At 46.6% G+C, this 22215-nt stretch overlaps 1 protein-coding gene across 1 annotated transcript in view; it reads right to left on the bottom strand.

The window, feature by feature from the left end:
* The window catches only part of LOC113450988 (uncharacterized), a 45421-nt gene extending 30581 nt beyond the window's left edge, over positions 1-14840 (bottom strand). The window contains exons 1-3 of the mRNA XM_087935368.1: positions 14698-14840; positions 2696-2845; positions 424-551 (exon numbers count right to left, since the gene is read on the bottom strand). Of these exons, the coding sequence (XP_087791494.1) occupies positions 424-551; positions 2696-2845; positions 14698-14758 (339 nt within the window). The 5' untranslated portion in view covers positions 14759-14840. The remainder of the gene's footprint in view (positions 1-423; positions 552-2695; positions 2846-14697) is intronic.
* Positions 14841-22215: the final 7375 nt, after the last annotated feature.

Genomic DNA, 22215 nt, shown 5'->3' with positions numbered 1-22215 from the left:
GTTTTGCATCATTTTATGACATTTCTTGCCACAGGGGTTAAGTGAATCGCTGCCGGTGTTAAGTTAGTAACACGGTCGTTAAATGAATCTGGTTTCCCCTTTGGTTCGCTGGTCGGACGTTCACAAATGGGGATCACATAACTTTGGGACACTGCAACTGTCATAAGTACATGCCAGTTGCCAAGCCTCTGAATTTTGATCACGTGACCACGAGGGCGCTTGTGGTTGCAACAGTGAGAATCGGGTTTTAAGTCCTTATTTAGAGCTGTTATAACTTCGGTCACTAAATGAAGCACCATAAAGATCTTCCTTTCTCCAGGGACCGTTGCTAAGATATCTACCGTGTCCCCCTTGCACACCCTTGGCACCTCCAAACTCGGCTCTTCCTCCTTCCCCAGCCCAAGGAGACCCTCACACACCAACCTTGTAATTGTTTGAGAGACGGTGGGCTTCCACCTCGTTCTCGGCCATAAGCCTCATCTTCTGCAGGCATCTGTCGCATGTCTGAACTTCCTCGGAGTGATGTAGGCAACAGCCCTGGCTGGAGACCACTAGGTAAACAGAAGGAGGTTAGAAGTTGGTGCAGACCTTGGCCTGGCATCCCATTAAACCACAGTTTAATCTGCCAATCATCATCTTAATTTAATGACTCCATAATCCCATGCAGGGTGGAGTCCAGGCAACTAAATGGAGCTGAGAATTTACTGGCCGGATGCCCCGCCTGTCACCAATGTGGGGTTATATTCGGCAGATATATTCTCATTGTGCCCAGAGAGAGAAATATTTGCCTCCACCTAGGATTGAACCCACAGCCTCCTGATGGTGAGGCTGTGTCCGAATTTTGATCACGTCATCACAGGGATGCGGCAATGGTTGTAAGTGTGAAAAAAGGGCCCTCCATCGCTTTTTTCAGTGCTGTTGTAACTTCGAACGGTCACTCAACAAGGACCGCTTGTAGTGTAAGCCACATTTCAAAGACCTCGTTGAGAGTGAGTAGGTCTTCTCAGGCCCCGTGGCCTGGATTTGAAACCCCCCCCCATCTACAAAGTGGCCCCCTCCCTCTTCCTTCCACTGGCCTTAGATTTGGGTGGGTAGGACGTCGGCCCCTCAATGCATCCATTCTTCGTAAAAGACATGTAATAGCTGTGAATAATTTGATTTTCAAGGCTGGTTTGCAGTAGAAAGTCCCCTTGTTTTCAGGATTAACAGCCTATTCCTCGGTGATGCAGTGGTTAGAGTGCAGTACTGCAAGCTACTTCGGTGGCCTGCTGGCTGCCTGCAATTTGGCAGATCGAATCCCACCAGGCTCCAGGTTGACTCAGCTTTCCATCCTTCCGAGGTGGGTAAAATGAGGACCCAGTTGGTTGGGGGCAAGAGGCTGACTCTGTAAACCTCTTAGAAAGGACTGTAAAGCACTATAAAGCAGTATGTAAGTGCTATTACTTTTGCTATTCCTGCTCTCCCACCAAATTTAAATTATTGCTTTTAAATAAATAATCAAGAATATAAATATAAATAAGAATTTCAATTATTGCTCTCTCCAGCATTTGGAGATACAGCTAGTCCCAGGGGTGGCTGGTTACCGGTTCGCCCCGGTTCACCTGAACCGGTTGCTAATCTGCTGCCCCTGCCCACCTGCCCCGCCCAGGAGTCCCCATGAGGCCCGTTTTGGATCCCAGGTAAGTACCGGACCCACGCAGAGGCTCAGGGAGGGCAAAAATGGGCCTCCCAGCGGCTCACGAATAGCCTCCAGAATCCGGGCAGGGCGAAAAACGGGCCTCTCACTGTGGTGCAGGAATGTCAACTAAAAAAAATACTTCTTTGGTCTTTTTAGTTGCCAGCAGAAAGGGAGTGGGGAAAAGCAGTGCATTCCTTAAATGCCTCAGATAATTGTTAGGCAGCCGAAACTGTTGGCTCGCAAGATGATTACTGGAGAGCATGATGGATGACTGTTCTGACCCAAACCTTGTTCCAAGGAAGTAAACACCAAACCGAGGTAACAGCAAAACCTTTTAATGATTCTTTACGAATTCCCTTCCTTCCCGGTTAAAAGGCTGTTTCAAACTAATTGTCTCCGATAAGGACAAGCCTTGCCAAGGTGGTGCAAGGCTGCCAAGAACACTGGATAAAGTTGTCAAGAAATATTTCAAACACAAAGAGTCTCCAAACATAAACTAAGAGAGTCCAAACATCCACAAGGCTCAAGTGCAAAAACTTATTTGCTTCCTGCAAAAAAACTCTGGTTTCTCAGCTGGCTTTTGTCTCTTAAGAGAGGGGCTGAGAGATGTTTAGGTCCGTTTTTCACCCTTACAGCCATTGCAACATCCCCATGGTAGCGGGATCCTAAAAACTGACTCGTATTTATGACGGTTGTGGTGCCCCCCCCCCAAGGGGGTGGTGGTCTTATGTTCCCCTTTGGTGACCTTCTATCCATGGGGAAGCCTGATTCGTTTCACCAGCGTGTTACCAATTCAAGAGCGGCTGTGATTCGCTTAACCACGGTGGCCAGAAAGGCCGTAAGGAAGGACAAAACTCACTTCACATCTGTCTCGCTTAGCAACGGACATCTATTGCGCTTGTCGGCGGAGGACTGCCCGTATGGACTAAATCACGGCGGCGTCCATCTTCTCCACTTACAATGCCCGCCCCCCCCGCTCCCAAAAGGAGCGTCTCTCGCACCCCGAGGCCCCTTTACCTGAAGGGATCCTGAGGGGCAGGAGCGGATGGGACTCCGAATGCATGTCCGCCAGGTCCCCGTGGAGGTTGTTCAGGGCCGCACAGTGTCGGTCGCAGAGGGAGCCTCTCCGGTGAAGGTCACTCCTGTGTCCCAGGTCTTTGGGGAAGTCTGAAAAGGGAGAGTTGGGGATTATGGGTCCCCAAAGGCGACTGATGAGCCATAAGGCCTTTTGGCAAAGCAAGGAGAGAGACCATGGGGATTTGACACACCCCTGCGAGGTAGACAATAATAAGCCTTGGGTGGCCTTCTCCTCCTTCCTTCGGGCTCCCTTTCATTCCTTCTCCCAGCCCCTCTCCTCCTTCTCCTCCTCCTCTTCCTCCTCCTCTCTGCAAATGCCACTCCCTGCTAGCTCTGATGATGTTTCCTAGTTGGGTCATGAAACGTCTGCAAGAAAACCACCAAGCTCAGAGAGCACAAAGCACCACCTCCTCCTCCTCCTCCTCCTCCTCCTCCTCCTCCTCCTCCTCCTCCACAAACCCTACTCCCTTCTAGCACCGATGATGTTCCTAGTTGGGTCATGAAACGTCTGCAAGAAAACCACCAAGCTCAGAGGGCACCATGGACCTTATAGTCCTCCTTCCCCCCCCATCTCCTCCTCTTCCTCCTTTCCACAAACCCCACTCCCTTTTAGCACTGATGATGTTCCCTAGTTGGGTCATGAAACGCCTGCAAGGAAACCACAAAACTCAGAGAGCACCAAGGACCCCCACCGTCCTCCTCCTCCTCTTCCTCCTCCTCCATTCCTTTTCCTCTTCTTCCTTCTCCTCCTCCTCCGGCCCACAAACCCCACCCACTTCTAGATGATGTTCCCTAGTTGGGTCATGAAACGCCTGCAAGAAAACCACCAAGCTGAGTGACCACTGAAAATTCAGAATAGAGCCCGGGAGGGCCGTTGGAGATCTTCTAGTCCAACCCCCTTCTCCAGCAGAAGACCCTCTACCATTCCAGACAAATGGCTGTCCAGTCTCTTCTGAAAAACCTCCGGTGATGGAGCAGCCATTTTACTTTTAACACGGATTTCATTACTTGGAAACCTGACAGCCAGTTAGTTAGCAATGCTCTGAAATTCCCATTGACCCCCTGAAAAAGGGACTTTATGGGCCGATGTTGCGGCCATAAGATCCTTTACGAAATTAGGAAAGCCACAATCCAGGAAAACAACACGAGAAAACCCGTCCCATGATGCAGAGGAGAACACAGGCTGCTTCTCTGAGGCGCATGTGAGGCCCGCCAAGATAAATCAATTGCGTAGCCGTAGCTCCTCCGACTATTTATGGACACAGGGCGACATGGATGCCTCGGGGATGGGCTGCCTTGCCTGGAGCACAGATATCCAGCTTCTCCAGGGCTCAGATGGTCCTTACTCGACCCTCCGATGAGGAGGCCTGTATAGGAAAGGTGGCCACCAGGGCAGAAAGTATAAAAGAGTTTGGATAGTTTTTGGATGAATGGATGGATGGATAGATGGATGGATGGATGGATAGATAGATAGATAGATATAGGATAGATAATATGACAGATAGATAGATAGATAGATAGATAGATAGATAGATAGATATAGGGTATATAATTAGATAGATAGATAGATAGATAGATAGATAGATAGATAGATAGATAGACAGACAGATAGACAGACAGAAATAGATAGATAGATAGATAGATAGATAGATAGATAGATAGATAGATAGATATAGGATATATAGATAGATAGATAGATAGATAGATAGATAGATAGATAGATAGATAGATAGATAGATAGATAGATAAATAGAGATAGATAGATAGATAGATAGATAGATAGATAGATAGATAGATAGATAGATAGATAGATAGATAGATAGATATGGATAGATATAGGATAACATAGATAGATAGATAGATAGATAGATAGATAGATAGATAGATAGATAGATAGATAGATAGATAGATAGATAGATAGAGGATATATAATTAGATAGACAGATAGATAGATAAAGGATAGATTAGATAGATAGATAGATAGATAGATAGATAGATAGATAGATAGATAGATATGGATAGATATAGGATAACATAGATAGATAGATAGATAGATAGATAGATAGATAGATAGATAGATAGATAGAATATCTACTCTACTCTACTCTACTCTGATGATATTTTTTTAAAAGGGAAAGAAATGAACAGGAAGCAGTTTGCAAAGGCTGCTTCGCCTTCACCCACCTGGCACCCTTCAGAATAAAACAAAAACCAAAAAACCCCACAGGAAATCCAAAATTAGGTTTCAAAAGTCTGTCCGCCTGTCGAGAGAAAAGTAAGCAGAAACTGGCCGGATCGGAAGCGGGGGCAAGGAGGTGGGGAAAAAGGGGGTGTTTCCTGATGAGCCCCAAGAGGCCTGTTTTGCAAGAGCTCAGGCAGTCCTCGTCTTACAACTGTTCCCACTTAGTGACCTTTCAGACATTATGGGAGCTTCATCGCTGGGGGGGCTTTCAAGAAGAGACTGGACTGCCATTTGTCAGAAAAGGTGTAGGATCTCCTGCTTGGGGTGAGGGGTTGGACTAGATGACCTACAAGGTCCCTTCCAACTCTGCTAAATCTGTTCAATCTAGCCCGTCCTCAATGCCTTTTCATCCCCTGCTCATTTCCCTCGACTGTGAGTTGGCCAGATTCTTGCAGAGAGCTTAAAGCTGGCAATAAATCTCCATGCAGGAAGTCCTCGACTTACGACTGTTCACGTAGCGACCTTTCAGGCGTCGTGGGAGCTTCGTCGCTGGCAGTTTTCAAGAAGAGACTGGACTGCCATCCATCAGAAATGGTGTAGGGTCTCCTGCCTGGGCAAGGGGTTGGACTAGATGACCTACAAGGTCCCTTCCAAGTTAATCTGCTAAATCTGTTAAAATCTAGCCCACCCTCAATGCCTTCTTATCTCCCGCTCATTCTCCCTTAACGATCAGTTGGCCAGATTCTTGTAGAGAGCTTAACCTGGCAATAAATCTGCATGCAGGAAGTCCTCGATTTACGACCGTTCATTCAGCGACTCTTCAAAGTTACAGTGGCACTGAAAAAAGTGGCTTACGGCCGGTTTTCACAGTAACGACCGTTGCAGCATCCTCCTTGGTCATGTGATCAAGATTTGGACGCTCAGCAACTGACTCATATTTATGACGGGCTGCAACGTCCCGGGGGTTACGGGATCCCCTTTTGCGACCTTTTGACAAAATCCACACAGGAACCCGATTCAAAGAAAAAAAAAACTTCAGGAAACTGGAGCTGTGCAAGGCAGCTTCCTGAAGCCCTTGACTCGAACCCCTGCAGTGATTTGCTTAACAACGGTGGCAAGAATGGTCGTAAAAGGGGGGCCAAACTCAGTTCAACAACCGTCTCGTTTGGCCGCAGAAATCTTGGGCTCAAGGACTGCCTGAAAATAGATGAAGAAATAACTCAGGACCACAACGGAGCTCAACATTTCTGTTGCTGAGCGAGACATTTGTTAAGTGAGAATTTTGCTCCATTTTATGACCTTCCTGGCCACCTTGTTGTTAAGTGAATCACTGCAGCTGATAAAACAGAAATCCGGTTGTTAAGTGAATCCGGCTGTCCCCATTGACTTTGCTTGTCAGAAGGTCACAAAAGGGGATTACATGACCCCCGGGGACACCCTGAGCGACCGTCATAACTATGAATCAGTTGACAAGTGTCTGAATTTTGATCACCCGGCCACGGGGATGCGGCAGTGGTCGTAAGTGTGAATAACAGCCTATTTCAGAGCCGTTGCAACTTCAAACAGTCATTAAAGGAATGGCTGTAACTCAAGGATTACCTGTACATAAATAAATAAATATTCTATGCTGTGTTTCAGTTTATGACCTGTTTGAGGAATTGCCCAGAAGCAACTGGCTGAGAATCGCTGGAATTCGATTGTAGGACCACACCTCTTTTTTGTTATTTTCCAGCAAATATATATATATACATATATATATATATATATATATATATATATATATATATATATATATATATATATATATATATATATATATATATATCATAATCCCCTGCCCTTTGCAAAGACAAAAACAAACATGGTTACAAACATCTTTGGAAAAACTAAAATGCAGACAAACTCAGCCAAATTCGGTCACAGGTTGTTATTGGCCTCCATGTTTATCTAAGAGATAAGCTAGGAGTATGGCTCTGCAAAATTCAGGTAATCCTCAACTTACGACCATAATGGAGGTTAGTATAGAAAACAACATAGAACAGAACAGCAAACGGAACAGAACAGGGTGGAATAGAATATAGAATAGAATAAAACATAGAATAAAATATAGAACAGAATAAAATATAGTATAGAATAGAAAGGATACAATAGAATATAGAATAGAACAAAATATAGAATAGAACAGAATAAAATATAGAACAGAACAGAACATAGAATAGAATAGAATAGAATATAGAATAGAATAAAACATAGAATAGAACAGAATAAAATAAAATATAGAATAGAATAAAATATAGAACAGAATAAAATATAGTATAGAATAGAAAGGATACAATAGAATAGAATATAGAATAGAACAAAATATAGAATAGAACAGAATAAAATATAGAACAGAATAGAGCATAGAATAGAATAGAATAGAATAGAATAGAATAGAATAGAATGGAATATAGAATAGAATAGAATATAGAATAGAACAGAATAAAATAAAATATAGAATAGAATAAAATATAGAACAGAATAAAATATAGAAGAGAATGGAAAAGGATAGAATAGAATATAGAATAGAATGAAATATAGAATAGAATAATATAGAAGAGAAGAGAATATAGAAGAGAACAGAATAGAATATAGAACAGAAGAGAATATAAGATAGAATAAAATATAGAATAGAATAGAATATAGAATAGAATAAAACATAGAGCAGAGTGAAATATAGAATAGAATAAAATATAGAACAGAATAGAATGTAGAATAGATAATAATATAATAAAACAGAATAGAGAATATAATAGACTATAGAACAGAACAGAACAGCCTTGGATGGCGACCGTCTGCAATTATGACAGTCATGAAAAAAAGTCCCCTTTTTCACAGTTACGACCTTTGCAGCCTCCCCAGGGTCACAAGGTCAAAATTCAGGCACTTGACAACCGTCTCATACTTATGACGGTTGCAGCCTCCTTGGGGTCACCTGATCCCCTTTTGCAACCTTCCGACAAGCCCGGTCAATGGGGTGGGAGCCAGATTCGCTTAACGACCGGCTTCCTAACTTATCAACTGCAGCCATTCACTTAACAACGGCGGTGAAGAAAGGTTGTAAAATGGGGGCAAAAACTCACTTAACAAACATCTCACTTAACAACCGAAATTTCTGGCTCCATTATGGCCATAATTCGAGCACTTCCTCTAAAGCAAAGAAAAACCCAAAGTCAGATCCTCAAGCGCAGTGATTTCACTTGAGCGACTGCTTCGTTTAATGACCAAGGGACCAGTCCCAATTGTGGTCGCTAAACAAGGACTATCTCTACAGTTTTAAATCTAAATAAATAACCTGGATTGGCTCTCAATCTGCCTTTATTCTGAACTGCGTTTCTTTCATTCTTGCAAAAATACCGTTTAAAAGAGAGAGAGAGAGAGAAAGACGTCACGGTGCATAGCACCTGATTGCTAAGTTGTGTCGTTGCACCCCTTATTGCATTTTTCTGCCACAACTAGGTGCCAAATAGTTACAATATTTTGTATGGGAGGTGAGAGGAATGAGGAGTGTCAGCCGAGCGATTGATGGGCCCAGGATCCTGAACAAAATTTAAACCTTTCCTAAAAATGGATATTTTTCAGGAGACCTGAGGGATGAAGAAGAGAAAATGGCCAGAGAAAAATAACAGATAACAGATAATCAGAGTTGGAAGGGACCTTATAGGTCATCTAGCCCAACCCCCCGCCCAAGTGGGAGTAATATAAGTTACTACGAGTATTGTGGGAAAAAAAAAAAACAAATTCAGTGAAAACAGTGAGGACCAGTCACTCTCATAGTCCAGACTTACAGGTTAGATTAGAACAATTTCAGTTTAAGTGTGGTGGTTTTAGACAGGCTACTAATAAGAGGGATTGTATGGATGTATTTATGGGGTCCCTGGTGCTCACTTGGTTGTTTTCTTGCAGACGTTTCATGACCCAACTAGGTAACATCATCAGTGCTAGAAGGGAGTGAGGCTTACAGGGAGGAGGAGAAGGAGGACGAGGAGGACGAGGAGGAAGAAAATGGATATGGTATCTATTGTATTCACTGTGCTTGGTTGTTTTCTGGTAGATGTTTTGTGATCCAACTAGGTAACATCATCAGTGCTAGAAAGGAGCAAGGAAATTTTAGCACTGATGATGTTACTTAGTTGGATCATGAAATGTCTTCAAAAAAATAACCAAGCTCAGAGTGCATCAAGGACCTCATTGTTCTTTTTCTCCTTCCTTCCTTCCTTCCTTCCTTCCTTCCTTCCTTCCTTCCTTCCTTCCTTCCTTCCTTCCTCTTCTCTTCTCTTCTCTTCTCTTCTCTTCTCTTCTCTTCTCTTCTCTTCTCTTTCTTCTACTCTTTCTCCTCTACTCCACCAATCCTTCCAACACTGATGATGGTACCTAAACATCTGCAAAAAACCCACCAAGTTCAAGAGACCACCAAGGACCTCACTGTTCTTATCTTTCTCCTCCTCCTCCTCCTCCTCCTCCTCCTCCTCCTCCTCCTCCTCCTCCTCCTCCTCCTCCTTCCTTCCTTCCTTCCTCCCTTCCTCCCTTCCTTCCTTCCTCCCCTTCCTTCTCCCTCTTCCCTTCCCTTCTTTTTTTTTCTTCCTCCTCTACTCCACAGACCTCATTCCATTCCAGCGCTGATGACGTTACCTAGCTGGATCACGAAACGTCAGCAAGAAAATCACCAGGACTCCACAGATCAACCCTGAACCACAAATATTCTCTCCTTTTGTTACGGATCAGATTTCTACCTCCCTTCTGTTTGCAACACAGCAGCAATCATTCTGATAGTTAAGGAGGGAACATCGGCGGTCACTCCAAAACAACAGCAAAGGTTGCACGCTGGAGCCACCAAAGCCCACTGGAGTTTGCAAACGTCCAGCTTTGGCCATACTCCCAGTGGCCACTGATGTGGCTGCAGAAAGCAAACAAGCCAGCCATCTCTTCGGAAAGCACGCTAGGTGAGACTGTCCCACAGGTGCTTTTTCAGGAGGCAACTGGACTTTCTGTTTTTTTTCTTTGAAGAGGTTTCGCTTCTCATCCGAGGAGCTTCTTCAACCCTGACCGAATGGTGGGGAATGAAAGGATTGATATTCCTTGCAGGCTGCTGGTCATTTGCATCCTTTTTAGAGGGTCGTTCGGGCCATTTGGAAGTTTAACTGTGTACTCAGAGCCACCCCAGCGGTGCAAATGAGCGTGGAGCCTTTTTGGAATTGCACAGTCCTTTTATTCTACACCCATTTGCACCACTCAGGTGACCCTGAGGACACAGATAAACCTCCAAGCGGCCTCAATGACTCACTAAACCCAAACCTGCGTATAAAAGGCTCAATTGCACCTCAGGTGACCCGAGGACAGTAACCTCAAGGCCCCCCAAAAAACCAAAAAAAACCCAAATAAAATCCCCGAAGATCAATCCTTCCCTTCCTCACCATCCATTCAGAAGGCTCCACATCCATTTGCACCACACAGGTGGACCCTGAGGACGCAGACAAACCTCCAAGCGGCCTTAATGACTCACTAAAAAGGCTGCAAATGACTTTCAAGGAGTTTCAATCCTTCCGCTTCCCACCATCCAAGAAGCTTCTTGGATGAGAACCAAAATCTCTTCAAAAGAAAAACAAAAAATAAGAAAAGTCCAGTTGCCTTCCTGAAAAAAATGCACCTTTGGAGCAATCCTGACCTGGAGGATGGAAGACTTTTGGAGGACAATCCTGACCTGGAGGACAGACTTTTAGGTGAGGCTGGTTTTGTAGATAAGGTGGGAAAACAAGAAAATGCACACAGAATCTGACGCAGCAGGAGCCACACAACGGTGATCTCATTTGTAGAAGCCTTCAAGGTGATGGTATCTCTGGGGTTTGGTCACCTTGATGGGCGGGGGAAAAGGACGAGTGGGGGGGCTTAGCCTGGATTGTTGAAGAAGGAATGTTATTGAGATTAAGATCACCTTTTATCTAGAAAGGTCCCAAAATGCACGTCTGGGTGGAAAACTCCACACCTGTCCTGGCCCGTCCCTGGCTGAGGTCACTCACATATCGAAGGAAGGCTGTTTTCCCATCATCTGCCACCAAAGTGTGGCAAAACACCTCTATAATACCGATAATGGAGAATAGTTGTAGCTCAGGGCTGAAATGTGAGGTCCTGGGTGCTCTCTGAGCTGGGTGGTTTTCTTGGAGACGTTTCATGACCCAGCTAGGTAACGTCATCAGTGGTAGAAGGGAGTTGGATTTGGAAGGGGAGGAGGAGGAGGAGGAGGAGGAGGAGGAGGAGGAGGAGGAGGAGGAGGAGGAGGAGGAGGAGGAGGAGGAGGAGGAGGAGGAGGAAGAAGAAGAAGAAGAAGAAGAAGAAGAGGAAGAGATGGGGAGAACTGTGGGCTCCTTGGTGCTCTCTGAGCTGGGTTGTTTTCTTGCAGACGTTTCATGACCCAGCTAGTAACGTCATCAGTGGTAGAAGGGAGTTGGATTTGGAAGGGAGGAGGAGGAGGAGGAGGAGGAGGAGGAGGAGGAGGAGGAGGAGGAGGAGGAGATGATGGGAGAACTGTGGGCTCCTTGGGGATCTGTGAGCTCGGTTGTTTTCTTCCAGACATATCATCACCCCACTAGGTAACATCATCAATGTTGGAAGGAAGTGGGGTTTGCAGAGAGGAGGAGGGAGAGGAAGAAGAGGAGGGAGAAGGGGAAGAGAAGGAGAAAGAAAGAGAAAGAGAAGGACGACGATGACCGTGGGGTCCTTGGTGCGCTCTGAGCTGGGTGGTTTTCTTGGGAGACCTTTCTTGACCCAACTAGGTAACATCATCAGTGCTATAAGGGAGTTGGATTTGGAAGTGGGGCTGGAGGAGGAGGAGGAGGAGGAGGAGGAGGAGGAGGAGGAGGAGGAGGAGGAGGAGGATTATGGGGCCCTTAGTGTTATGTGGTGGTTTTCTCTGAGACATTTCATGACCCAGCAAGGTAACATCCTCAGTGTGGGGTTTGTAGAATAGAAAAGGAAGAGAAGGAGAGAGGGGAGGAAGACGAAGGAGGAAGAGGATAGGTATAAATAGGAGGGAAAAGAGGAGGAATAGAATTCTGAGGTGGTATATATAAGGTCTCCTGCCTTAGGGAAGGGATGGAACATTATCATTATACAGCTTTATTACTCTACTTCACACAATATATTTAATAAAGACATTTATTTAACATTTGATCAAGTTCTTGACTTAATGACCACAATTGAATAAAGATATCCTAAAGACAGAAGAAGCCCAATGTAGTCCAAATGAACCCAGCAGGCTATAATGTGAGAAAAAGCATATTAAAAACATTCTTAGAAACCAACATCACTTATTTTAACTTCCTCCCTTTTTTCTCTCTTTCAAAACTGATTATTTCCCCGTCAATTCTACTTCCTCCAAATTCTGTCCCTGGGTTTTCTGCTACTTTCTTTATGCTAATTTATTCACTGGCTTAATTTTAACACGTGGTTGAAATATAAAAATATACAAATATCACAAGACAGAATATCAAGGCTGGGTTTTTCCCATTTGCCTTCAAAATACTGATATGGAATTTGACTCCATCAATAAATGATCTTTATAGGTCAACATTTTTTTTTAAAAAAATATATTTTTATTTAGGTCCAACACTTTCGGGTCAACATTTCTGACAATGGGACGACAATTTTATTTCTTTTGTTTTATATTTAACGACTTTATATAGATCTCATATACGTGAGTCTGGAGGGCTGATTGTTCAAACATGATTAAAACACGACAAATTATGAACAGAAATGAATTTAAATTAAATTAAGTTAAATTAAAGCCAAACACAGCATTCCATAATCAATAGATGGAGTTCCTTGGTCCTCCCTGAGCTGGGTGGGTTTTTTTTTGCAGACGTTTCATTACCAAACTAGGTAACATGATCAGCACACTGAGCAGTAAGGATGTGAAGCTTGGCAATGAAATGTCTGCAAGAAAACAACCACGTTCAAAGAGCACCAAGGACTCCACAGTCCTCCTTCTCCTCCTCTCTTCTCTTCCACAAACTCACTCCCTTCCAGCACTGATGCTGTTACCTAGTTGGGTCATGAAATGTCTGCAAGGAAACCACCAAGCTCTCCTCCTCCTCCCTCCTCCCTCCTCCTCCTCCCCTCTTCCTCCCCTCCTCCTCCTCCTCTTCCTCTTCCTTCTCCTCCTCCTCCTCTCCTTCTCCTCCTCTTCCTTCTCCCCTCCTCCTCCCTCCTTCCCCTCCTCTTCCTCTTCCTTCTCCTCCTCCCTCCTTCTCTTCCTTCCTCTCCTCTTCCTTCCTCCTCCCCTCCTCCCTCCTCCTCCTCCCTTCTCTTCTCTTCCTCTCCTCCTCTTCCTTCCTCCTCCTCCTCCCTCCTCCTCCCCCTCCTCCTTCCTCTTCCTTCTCCTCCTCCTCCTTCTCTTCCTCCTCCTCTTCCTTCCCTCCTCCCTTCCCTCCTCCTCCTCCTCCTCCCTTCCTTCCTCCTCTTCCTCCTCCTCCTCCCCTCCCTCCTCCTCCTCTCCACAAACCCCACTCCCTCCCTTCTAGCACTGATGATGTTACCTAGTTGGGTCATGAAATGTCTGCAAGGAAACCGCCCAAGTTCAAAGAGCACCAAGGACCCCACAGTCCCCCCTCCTCTTCCTCCTCCTCCCAATCAATCAATCAATCCACAATCAATCAATCCCCACAGAAGCCCAAAGCTGCCCAAGGAAAGTTTCTGAGGTTCACTCATGCTTTGCAAATTGGTGTGCAAGAGGAGGTTTCCTCCCGAGGTGGATTATGGGGGCCCCTCGCCTGCCCATCACACCACGGCCAGCCCTCAGCCCCTCTGGGGTGGGCTCAGGAAGACCCTTCCCCAAGACCCCCCCACCATAAACAGAGGGAAAACTTTTCCTAACCCCAGGCTGCCCCCCCTCCTGCCACACAAGCTGGTGCCGGACTCCCATCCTCCCCAGCCCCCCCTCCTCCACCTGGGTGCAGAACTCCCATGCCCATCCCTCCCAGCCGACTTGCAACCCCAACTGGGAGCGGGACTCCCATCCCCATCCTTCCCACCTGGGGGCAGGGACTCCCGTGCCCATCCTTCCCAGTGCCCCCTCCCTCCACCTGGGAGCGGGACTCTCATCCCCATCCTTCCCAGCTGGGAGCAGGACTCTCATCCCCATCCTTCCCAGCTGGGTGCAGGACTCTCATCCCCATCCTTCCCAGCTGGGTGAAGGACTCCCATCCCCATGCTTCCCAGCTGCCCTCCCTCCTCCTGGGAGCAAGACTCTCATCCCCATCCTTCCCAACTCGGTGAAGGACTCCCATGCCCATCCTTCCCAGCGCCTCCCTCCACCTGGGAGCAGGACTCTCATCCCCATCCTTCCCAGCTGGGTGCAGGACTCCCATGCCCATCCTTCCCAGCGCCCCCTCCCTCCACCTGGGAGCGGACTCTCATCCCCATGCTTCCCAGCTGGGTGCAGGACTCCCATCCCCATGCTTCCCAGCCGTCCCCCCCCCCGCCTGATAACCAGGACCTTTTCTCGCCCCCCTCCACCCACTCCAGCCTTGGGGTCTCCGGACTCCCTCTCCCCTCCTCCCCTGCCAGCGGCCGATGGGCTCTGTAGTCCCGGAGGAGGAGGAGGAGGAGGCGGAGGGCGTGGGAGAAAGGCAGGCAGGCAGGCGGAGGAGGCTCGCCGTCCCCCCAGGCTCCGCCGCCGGGCAGCGCAGGAGGACGGGACCCCGGGGGCGCGGGCAGCCCCACTCACCGTAGCCGTCCTGCGCGGAGCGGCGGCGGCGGTGCCCGCCGAGCTCCCACTCGCGGGACATGACGGCCGGGGACCGAGAGCGAGAGAGAACCGGCGGGGCGGCGGCGGCGGCGGCGGCTGCAGAGAAGCCGCGGCGGGTCTGGGACTCCCCGCTCGAGGCAGGCGCGGCGGAGGTTGGACCGGGGGCGGGGAGGGGAGGGGGAGGAGGAGGAAGGCGCCGCCCCCGGGTGGGTGGGGGGAGGGGAAGGGAGACCCTCCTCCGCTGCCCCCCACCACCCCCCCCTCGGTGGAGAGGTGGGAGGGGCGTGGGGGGGGCGAAGGTGATAAAGGGAGAGAGGAGAAGCGTTGTAGCTCAGGGGTTGGACGGGGGTGGGGTGGGGGTTCTCTTGCAGACGTTTCATGACCCAACTAGGGTACTTCATCAGCGTTAGGAGGGAGTGAGGTTTGCAGAGAGTGGGAGGAGGAGGAGGAAGGAGGAAGAGGAAGAGGAGGCGGCGGCGGCGGAGGGAGAAGACTGCAGAGTCCTTGGTGCTCTCTGAACCTGGTTATTTCCTGGCGGACGGTTCATGACCCAACTAGGTAACATTATCAGTGCTAGAAAGGAGTGGGGTTGGAGGAAGAGAAGCAAGGAAGAGAAGAAGGGAGGAGGAGGAGGAGGAGGAGGATGGCTGTGGGGTCCTTGGTGCCCTCTGAGCCTGGTGGTTTCCTTACAGACGTTTCATGACCCAGCTAGGTAACATCATCAGTGCTGGAAAGGAGTGGAGTTTATGGAGAGGAGGAGGAGGAGGAGGAGGACTGGGGCTCTTGGTAGTCCCTGAGTTTGGTTGCTTTCTTGCAGATGTCTGACTGGCTGGGGGATTCTGGGAGTTGAAGTCCACAGGTCTCAATGTGATGTGCTTCACTCGTTCCATATTTCCTCCCTTTTATTTCTATACAGCCAAGGTGAATGTTGGGGCTATAAGACTCCGGCGGCACTAGCCAACTTTTGGAGGTAGTGAGTACTGCTCTGATACAATTCCCCCCACCTCCACCTCCCATCTAACCTAGTTTAAATTCCCTCTTTTTTGAAAGGTGCGAACCAGAAGTCTGGGACAAGCAGGCCTCGGTGATGACCCGTTGCTTAGCTCAAAGTTACGACGGAATCCTCCAAAGATACTCATACTCATCTGAAGTTTGGACAATCATGTGACCGGCGTGTGGCCAACAACTGGCCAGCATTTCCCGCTGTTTGCAGCCACGTGACTAAGTTTTATAACTTTTTTTTTGTTTTGCAGAAAACTGACACTTCTACTTTCCTTCAGAAATGCTCCACGGTGGTTCAATCGATTTAATGTGTTAATTCATTCGATGTATTGTTAATAAATGCAGCCAATTTATACACAAAAAAGGCTAACAGCTTTTGCCAACCGACGTTATTAGTCATTTGCTAAACGATGGCCGGCGTTCTCTTTTACGATGGCCGCTAAAAAATACCCAAAACATCGTAACGTCAGGTGGGTCAGGCGAGCGACCTGCTTTGCAACCGTCACGACTTAACAACCGTCCATTTCGGCCGTTAAAAGTCGAGGACTGCGAGATACCAACTGCATGAGATGGACGGCACCTTCTATTGTATTCTACATTCTATCTGTATATATAAAAGTGAAATACCACTCACGCATCATCAGAAAATCTCCAGAACCGTAAAGGCTACGAACTTGAAATTAGGCACATATGTTCCTCTTGGCTTCTAGGGGCTCACTAAGAAAGGATTTTTCGAAAGGACCATCAGAGCATTTAGAGTATTTCCTATATTATTATTATTATTATTATTATTATTATTATTATTATTATTAACACGCTCTGATGCTAAGGAGTTCTACTCCCCCTCCCCACCTAAAAAAAAGAAATCTCTTCCAAATGCAAAATACAAGCAGAGGAGAAGAGTTTCAGTCTCAGTTTCACAGCACCAAACAGCTTTTAGTACAGAACAGTTGAGCTAAGCCACGCCCAGGCTCCTTGCTGTCTCCTTGCTCACACAGCAAATACTGTTTCAGTTTCCAAACAGCCCTCAACTCTCTCACACATTGACAGGATGCTAGCCAGACGAATACTGATGGATGCTGGCAGGCAGAGGCAGAATTTTTTTCTCCCTTATTTCCCTCCCCCCAAATTAAGCCCGACCACATAGTTTCATAGCAGGGGTATCGAGCTAGTAAATAAATGTTAGTAAATAAATATGGGTATCGAGCTAGTAAATAAATACTAGTAAATAAATATGGGTATCGAGCTAGTAAATAAATCACCAACGTGGCGAGAATAGTCGCAAAACGGAGCAAACTCACTTTAATCAACTTCACACTGAACAACATAAATTGGTAAGTTTCACAGCCCCAAGCAGCTTTAGTACAGAACAGTTGAGCTAAGCCACACCCAGGCTCCTTGCTGTCTCCTTGCTCATACAGCAAACACTGTTTCAGTTTCCAAACAGCCCTCAACTGTCTCACACACTGACAGGACGCTAGGCAGATGAATCCTGATGGATGCTGGAAGGCAAAGACAGAATTTTTTTCTGCCTCCCCAAAACCTAAGCCCAACCACATAGTTTCGTAGCGAAACACGGGGTCTCTAGCTAGTATTTTTATATTTATACTTATATTTAAAAACCTTTTTTTTTTTTTCAAAAAAGCCTTGCATGGAGCTTATTGTTAAATAATCGAGGCAGCTTCAATAAAATTTCATGCATAGATAAGGGATTTGACAAGAACTGGAGTCGAGGCCAGCCGGATGGCCAATATTTTTAATTTGTACGGCTGCGGCGTATCCCCTGATGCGAATCACAAGAGGGCTGTCATCCCATCTTCCCCTTTATAATCAATTATTATAAATTTAAGCCTTTTTTTAAAAACAAAAATATTTTTAATTTGTATGGCTGCGGCGTATCTCCTGATGCGAATCACAAGAGGGCTGTCATCCCATCTTCCCCTTTATAATCAATTATTATAAATTTAAGCCTTTTTTAAAAACAAAAATTGAGGTGGGGCAGAGAGATGTGCTGAGGGTTTAAGAACCTAGGGACTGCTGGATGTTACAGATACTCCCTGACTTAACAACAGTGGAAACCAAAATTTCCATTGCGAAGCGAGACGGCGGTTAAATGACTTTTTGGCCCGTTTTTACGATTTCCCTTGCCAGAGTTGCGAAGTGAATTGCTGCCCTTGAGTTAGTTAACATGGATGTGAAGTAAACCAAAGTTTCCCATTTGCTAGTGAAGCAAGACAGCTCTTCGACGGCTTTTGCCTCATTTTTACCACTTGTCACGGACGTTAAGTGAATCCCCGCCATGGTTAAGTTAGCAACATGGTCGTTAAACGAATCTGGCTTCGTTGACTTTGCTTACCAGGTCACAAAAAAAGGGAACACTGCAACCATCATAAATAAGAATCGGTTGCCAAATTTTTGATCCCGTGACCGTTGGGGGGGGAAAAATGCTGCAACGGTCGTAAGTGTGAAAAATGGCCCTAATTCACATTTTTTTTCAGTGCCGTTGCGACTTTGAACAGACACTAAATGAACGGTTGTAAGTCGAGGACTGTCAATAACGGGTCTCTCAACATTTACGACCTGGCCACCTGGAGCTACCGGATGTCCATTCAAAAGGGCAGCACGCAGGGAGTCCTCGACTTATGACGGTTGCAAGTTGAGAGGATCCTAATGCGGGTCACTCAGAAAACCAACCTGTTTTTACGATTGTTGTTTTTTTTCCACGCCGGTCATTAAGTGAACGCTGTGGTTAGTAAACTCAGTTTTTTTTGCCACGGTCGCTAAGCAAACCACTGCAGTTGTTAACCGTGCAGAATTTTAAGCAAACCCAGCTTCTCTATATCGACTCTGCGTGTCGGACAGGAAGGTCACAAGAGGGGATCGCGTGGCCTCCCACCAGGACAGTGCAACTGTCGTTAAGTACATGCCAGTTGCCTGAGTTTTGATCAGGTGAGCGTGGTGGTGTCATGATGGTCGGTAAGTGTGAAACACCATGTTCTGGCCCCCCGCCCTTTTCCAACAAATCAAACCCAATCCAAAGGGAACAGAAACCTTTTAATGCTTCTGCAAAATAATTAGCTGTGATGAGCACAAGCCCTGCCCAAACTGTGCGAGGCTTCCCAAAAGATAACAGACAAGAAATAATTTGCAAGACATGAATCTTCAAATACAAACTGGAATGTCCACGAGGCTGAGTTTCAAAACGTTTTTGCTTCCTGCAAAGAACGTCCGATTCACAGCTGGTTTTATCTTCTTGAAGGAGGGGCCATTACCTTTCAGCCTTACTCCCGAGTTGCCCATGCTGTGGTAACTGCTGTTTTCTCTGAGCAATCCTGCGCTCACGCGCCCTTGGCACAGGCTCCTCAGGAACCTCCTCATCGCTGCTGCCGGCCCCCACAATCTCTGAAGGCAGAAGTCTACTCCCTGATGGTCCCGGCCCCTCATCTGAGTCCTTGCTCTCCTCAGCCATCCGCACCTGCTGCCGGCTAACCACAACACACCATCATAACTGATGTCAACTAAAAAAAATACTCCTTTGGTCTTTTAAGTTGCCATCAGAAAGGGAGTGGGGGGAAAAGCAGTGCATTCCATAAATGCTTCAGATAACTGTGAGGCAGCCGAAGCTGTTGGCGCGCAAGATTATTACTGGAGAGCATGATTGATGATTCTTGGCTATTCTTGATTGTACCCTATGGCTATCATTAAGTGTTGTACGTTAGGATTCTTGATTCTTAACGAATGTACCTTTTCTTTTATGTATACTGAGAGTATTTACACCACGACAAATTCCTTGTGTGTCCAATCACACTTGGCCAATAAAGTATTCTGTGGATGTGTCTCATTGGAAAATATGCATCCAGGGGACGGGGTGAGGAAGACCAGGGTCAAGGGGGAAATGTATGATGTATCTCAGAGTCGGTTGCAACCAGGAAACACGGCCATATTAACTCCTAATAAATCAATCTTTTTTATTCTGAGAGACTTATGATTTGAATGGGAATGGGATGACCCGGAGTGTAACACAAACGTAGCAAAATCCAAAATGTACATAAATGTCCTTTTATGCCTCCAACTTAGCCTCGCTGTTCAATAATACTCAGTTAAAGATAAAACGTACTCAAAAATAGTCTTCAAAAGAAAGCAATACAGTCCGAACTTAGTGAGCAGATAGAGGTGAAATAAAAAAACCAAACAAGCTACAATGATGAAATTTCCACAATAGGACAGAAGTATTTACCAAATTCAAGGAGAGAACAAGTCAGAGTCTGTTGGAAGGACGCCAACCAAGATAACTTCAGCCCAAAACAAAACACACTTTGATTCTGGAAACGCTGTGTTGTAACCGTCTCTCTTATATACTGTTCTTCCCAGCTGCAACCAATGAGGGGATCATGGCCGCTTCCTCTCTCGTTAGCCAAGTTGTTGCTTTCTCCGTTCCTCCCTGCGTGCCCTAGGATAAAGAGGGGATGGGCCTGGTTCTTCCTCTGACTGCCCAGCCGGCCTCTGCCCTTCCCCAGCGTCCTCCACCACCTCCGGAGCCACACCTCCACTCCCTGTCGGTTGTTCCTTCTCTCCCTCAGAGTCCAACTCTAACAAGGGCATGGCAGGGCGTGCATGTCGGTGTCTTGACAACTGACTTTTTTCCGTGCGATTCTAACTTCAAACAGTCTCTAAGCAAATGGTTGTAAGTCAAGCACCACCTGTATGGGCTAATGGCAGAACACCTCACTTCTGCTTTTGAGTTACGTCGAAAAAGAGGACGGGATTAAATGCCCCCAAACCAGAAAGAAATAGCAGGAAAGTCAGGGAATCTGTTCTGATCCTGGGATCCGTTCCCAAGACCATGAAGCCAACTCCTCATCCAGATAAAACTCCTTTTATTTAAGTTAAAGGGAATTCCTCTCCAGCAAAGTCCCGGCAAACAGTCTTTCAAGAGATTGCACAATGACAGGCCTTTATCAGGCTTGGAGAGCTGCCAGGCCGATAGCTTTCAAATGCCACGCTGTAGCAGCAGTGACTTGGAAAGAAGTCAGGAACTGATCTTCACACTAATTAAACGAACTAATTGTCTCCTACAAACCCCATTCCCCTTTTGCTCCTCTTTTAATCCCTATGGGAAGGGCCATTCACTGTCCACCTGTACCCTTACTCCCTTGTTTCTTAGCTGTACCCTTCTTCTGGCAGCTCTGTGCATGCAAACATTGACAACAGGCTCCAGCTGTTCTTCCCCACTGATCTCCAACTCCGAAGGCAGCTGATAATTGTCAGACGGCCCTGGCCCCATCTCTACCTTGTGTTCCTTAGCTGTTCCCTTCTTCTAGCAGCTCTGCGCATGCACACTCTGGGAACAGGCTCCAGCTGTTCTTCTTCCCCACTGATCTCCGATTCCGAAGGCAGCTGATAACTGTCAGGCGGCCCTGGCCCCATCTCTGCCTTGTGTTCCTTAAATGTTCCCTTCTTCTGGCAGCTCTGCGCATGCGCACACTGGGAACAGGCTCCAGCTGTTCTTCTTCCCCACCGATCTCCGATTCCGAAGGCAGCTGATAACCGTCAGACGGCCCTGGCCCCATCTCTGCTTCCGACACAGAGCCCTCGTCAGAGCCTCCCTCAGACTCCAGGACCGGCCCATGCTCCTCCCCAACCTCCTCACTCACTTCGAGTCCAACAGGCATTGAGACAAGATTAACCAAAATAATTCCATTTAATATCAAGACATTTAACATCAAGATAACCAAGACAATCTCCAAATGTTTCGGCACCGACAAGGAAGACCCACAATTACAAAACAGTACATTCCCCAGCTGCAGACACACCCCGGCCATATCACACTAGCTCGCTTGCACTTGTGTAAACACAATGCACAAAGAGCGCTTAAAGGCAACTTGCTTTACAGTCGGGACGCAACTAGTGAGAAACACGATCGGGTAACGTTTTGTAGCACTGGACGTGTTAAGATGCGTAGCAAAAAAAATTTTTTCTTAAAAAAGCACTGCATTTGCTAATCTTTTAGTGGAATATTAGCTAAAATCACCTTTTTAAAAAGTTGCTCTGAAGAGAAGTGGTTAAGATATATACACAATACATATTTGTGGGCCGTTGCAGTAAAGAGGTAGTTTTTAAAACTTTTACTGCGGGGCGACGGAGGGTGCAAGTAATTTTTCCGCTCTTGGGTGAGGTCTACTATTTTGGAGGAAAATCAATTGCAGGGTTTTTTATCAAGATGTCCACAATTAGGTGGGTTTTTTTCCACACCCCTGCAACCTTGGATAAACAGGCATTCTTGAATGCATTGCTCAATTTTGGCAAGCGTTAAGATCGGTGGACTTCAACTCCCAGCATTCCCCAGCCAGCATGACTGTCTGGCTGGGGAATTCTAGGAGTTGAAGTCCACCTATCTTAAACTTGAGAAATACTTTTATACCTATTGAAGAAAAAAAAGGTACATTATTCTCACAATGTCGCTTCTTCCATTGCCCAGTTACACAGAGGGGAAAA

The sequence above is a fragment of the Pseudonaja textilis genome, chromosome 5 (genome assembly GCF_049901715.1).
Source record: "Pseudonaja textilis isolate UNSWEBS1 chromosome 5, rPseTex1.2, whole genome shotgun sequence".
Classification (NCBI taxonomy): domain Eukaryota; kingdom Metazoa; phylum Chordata; class Lepidosauria; order Squamata; family Elapidae; genus Pseudonaja; species Pseudonaja textilis.
This window is presented reverse-complemented; position numbering and strand designations above follow the sequence as displayed.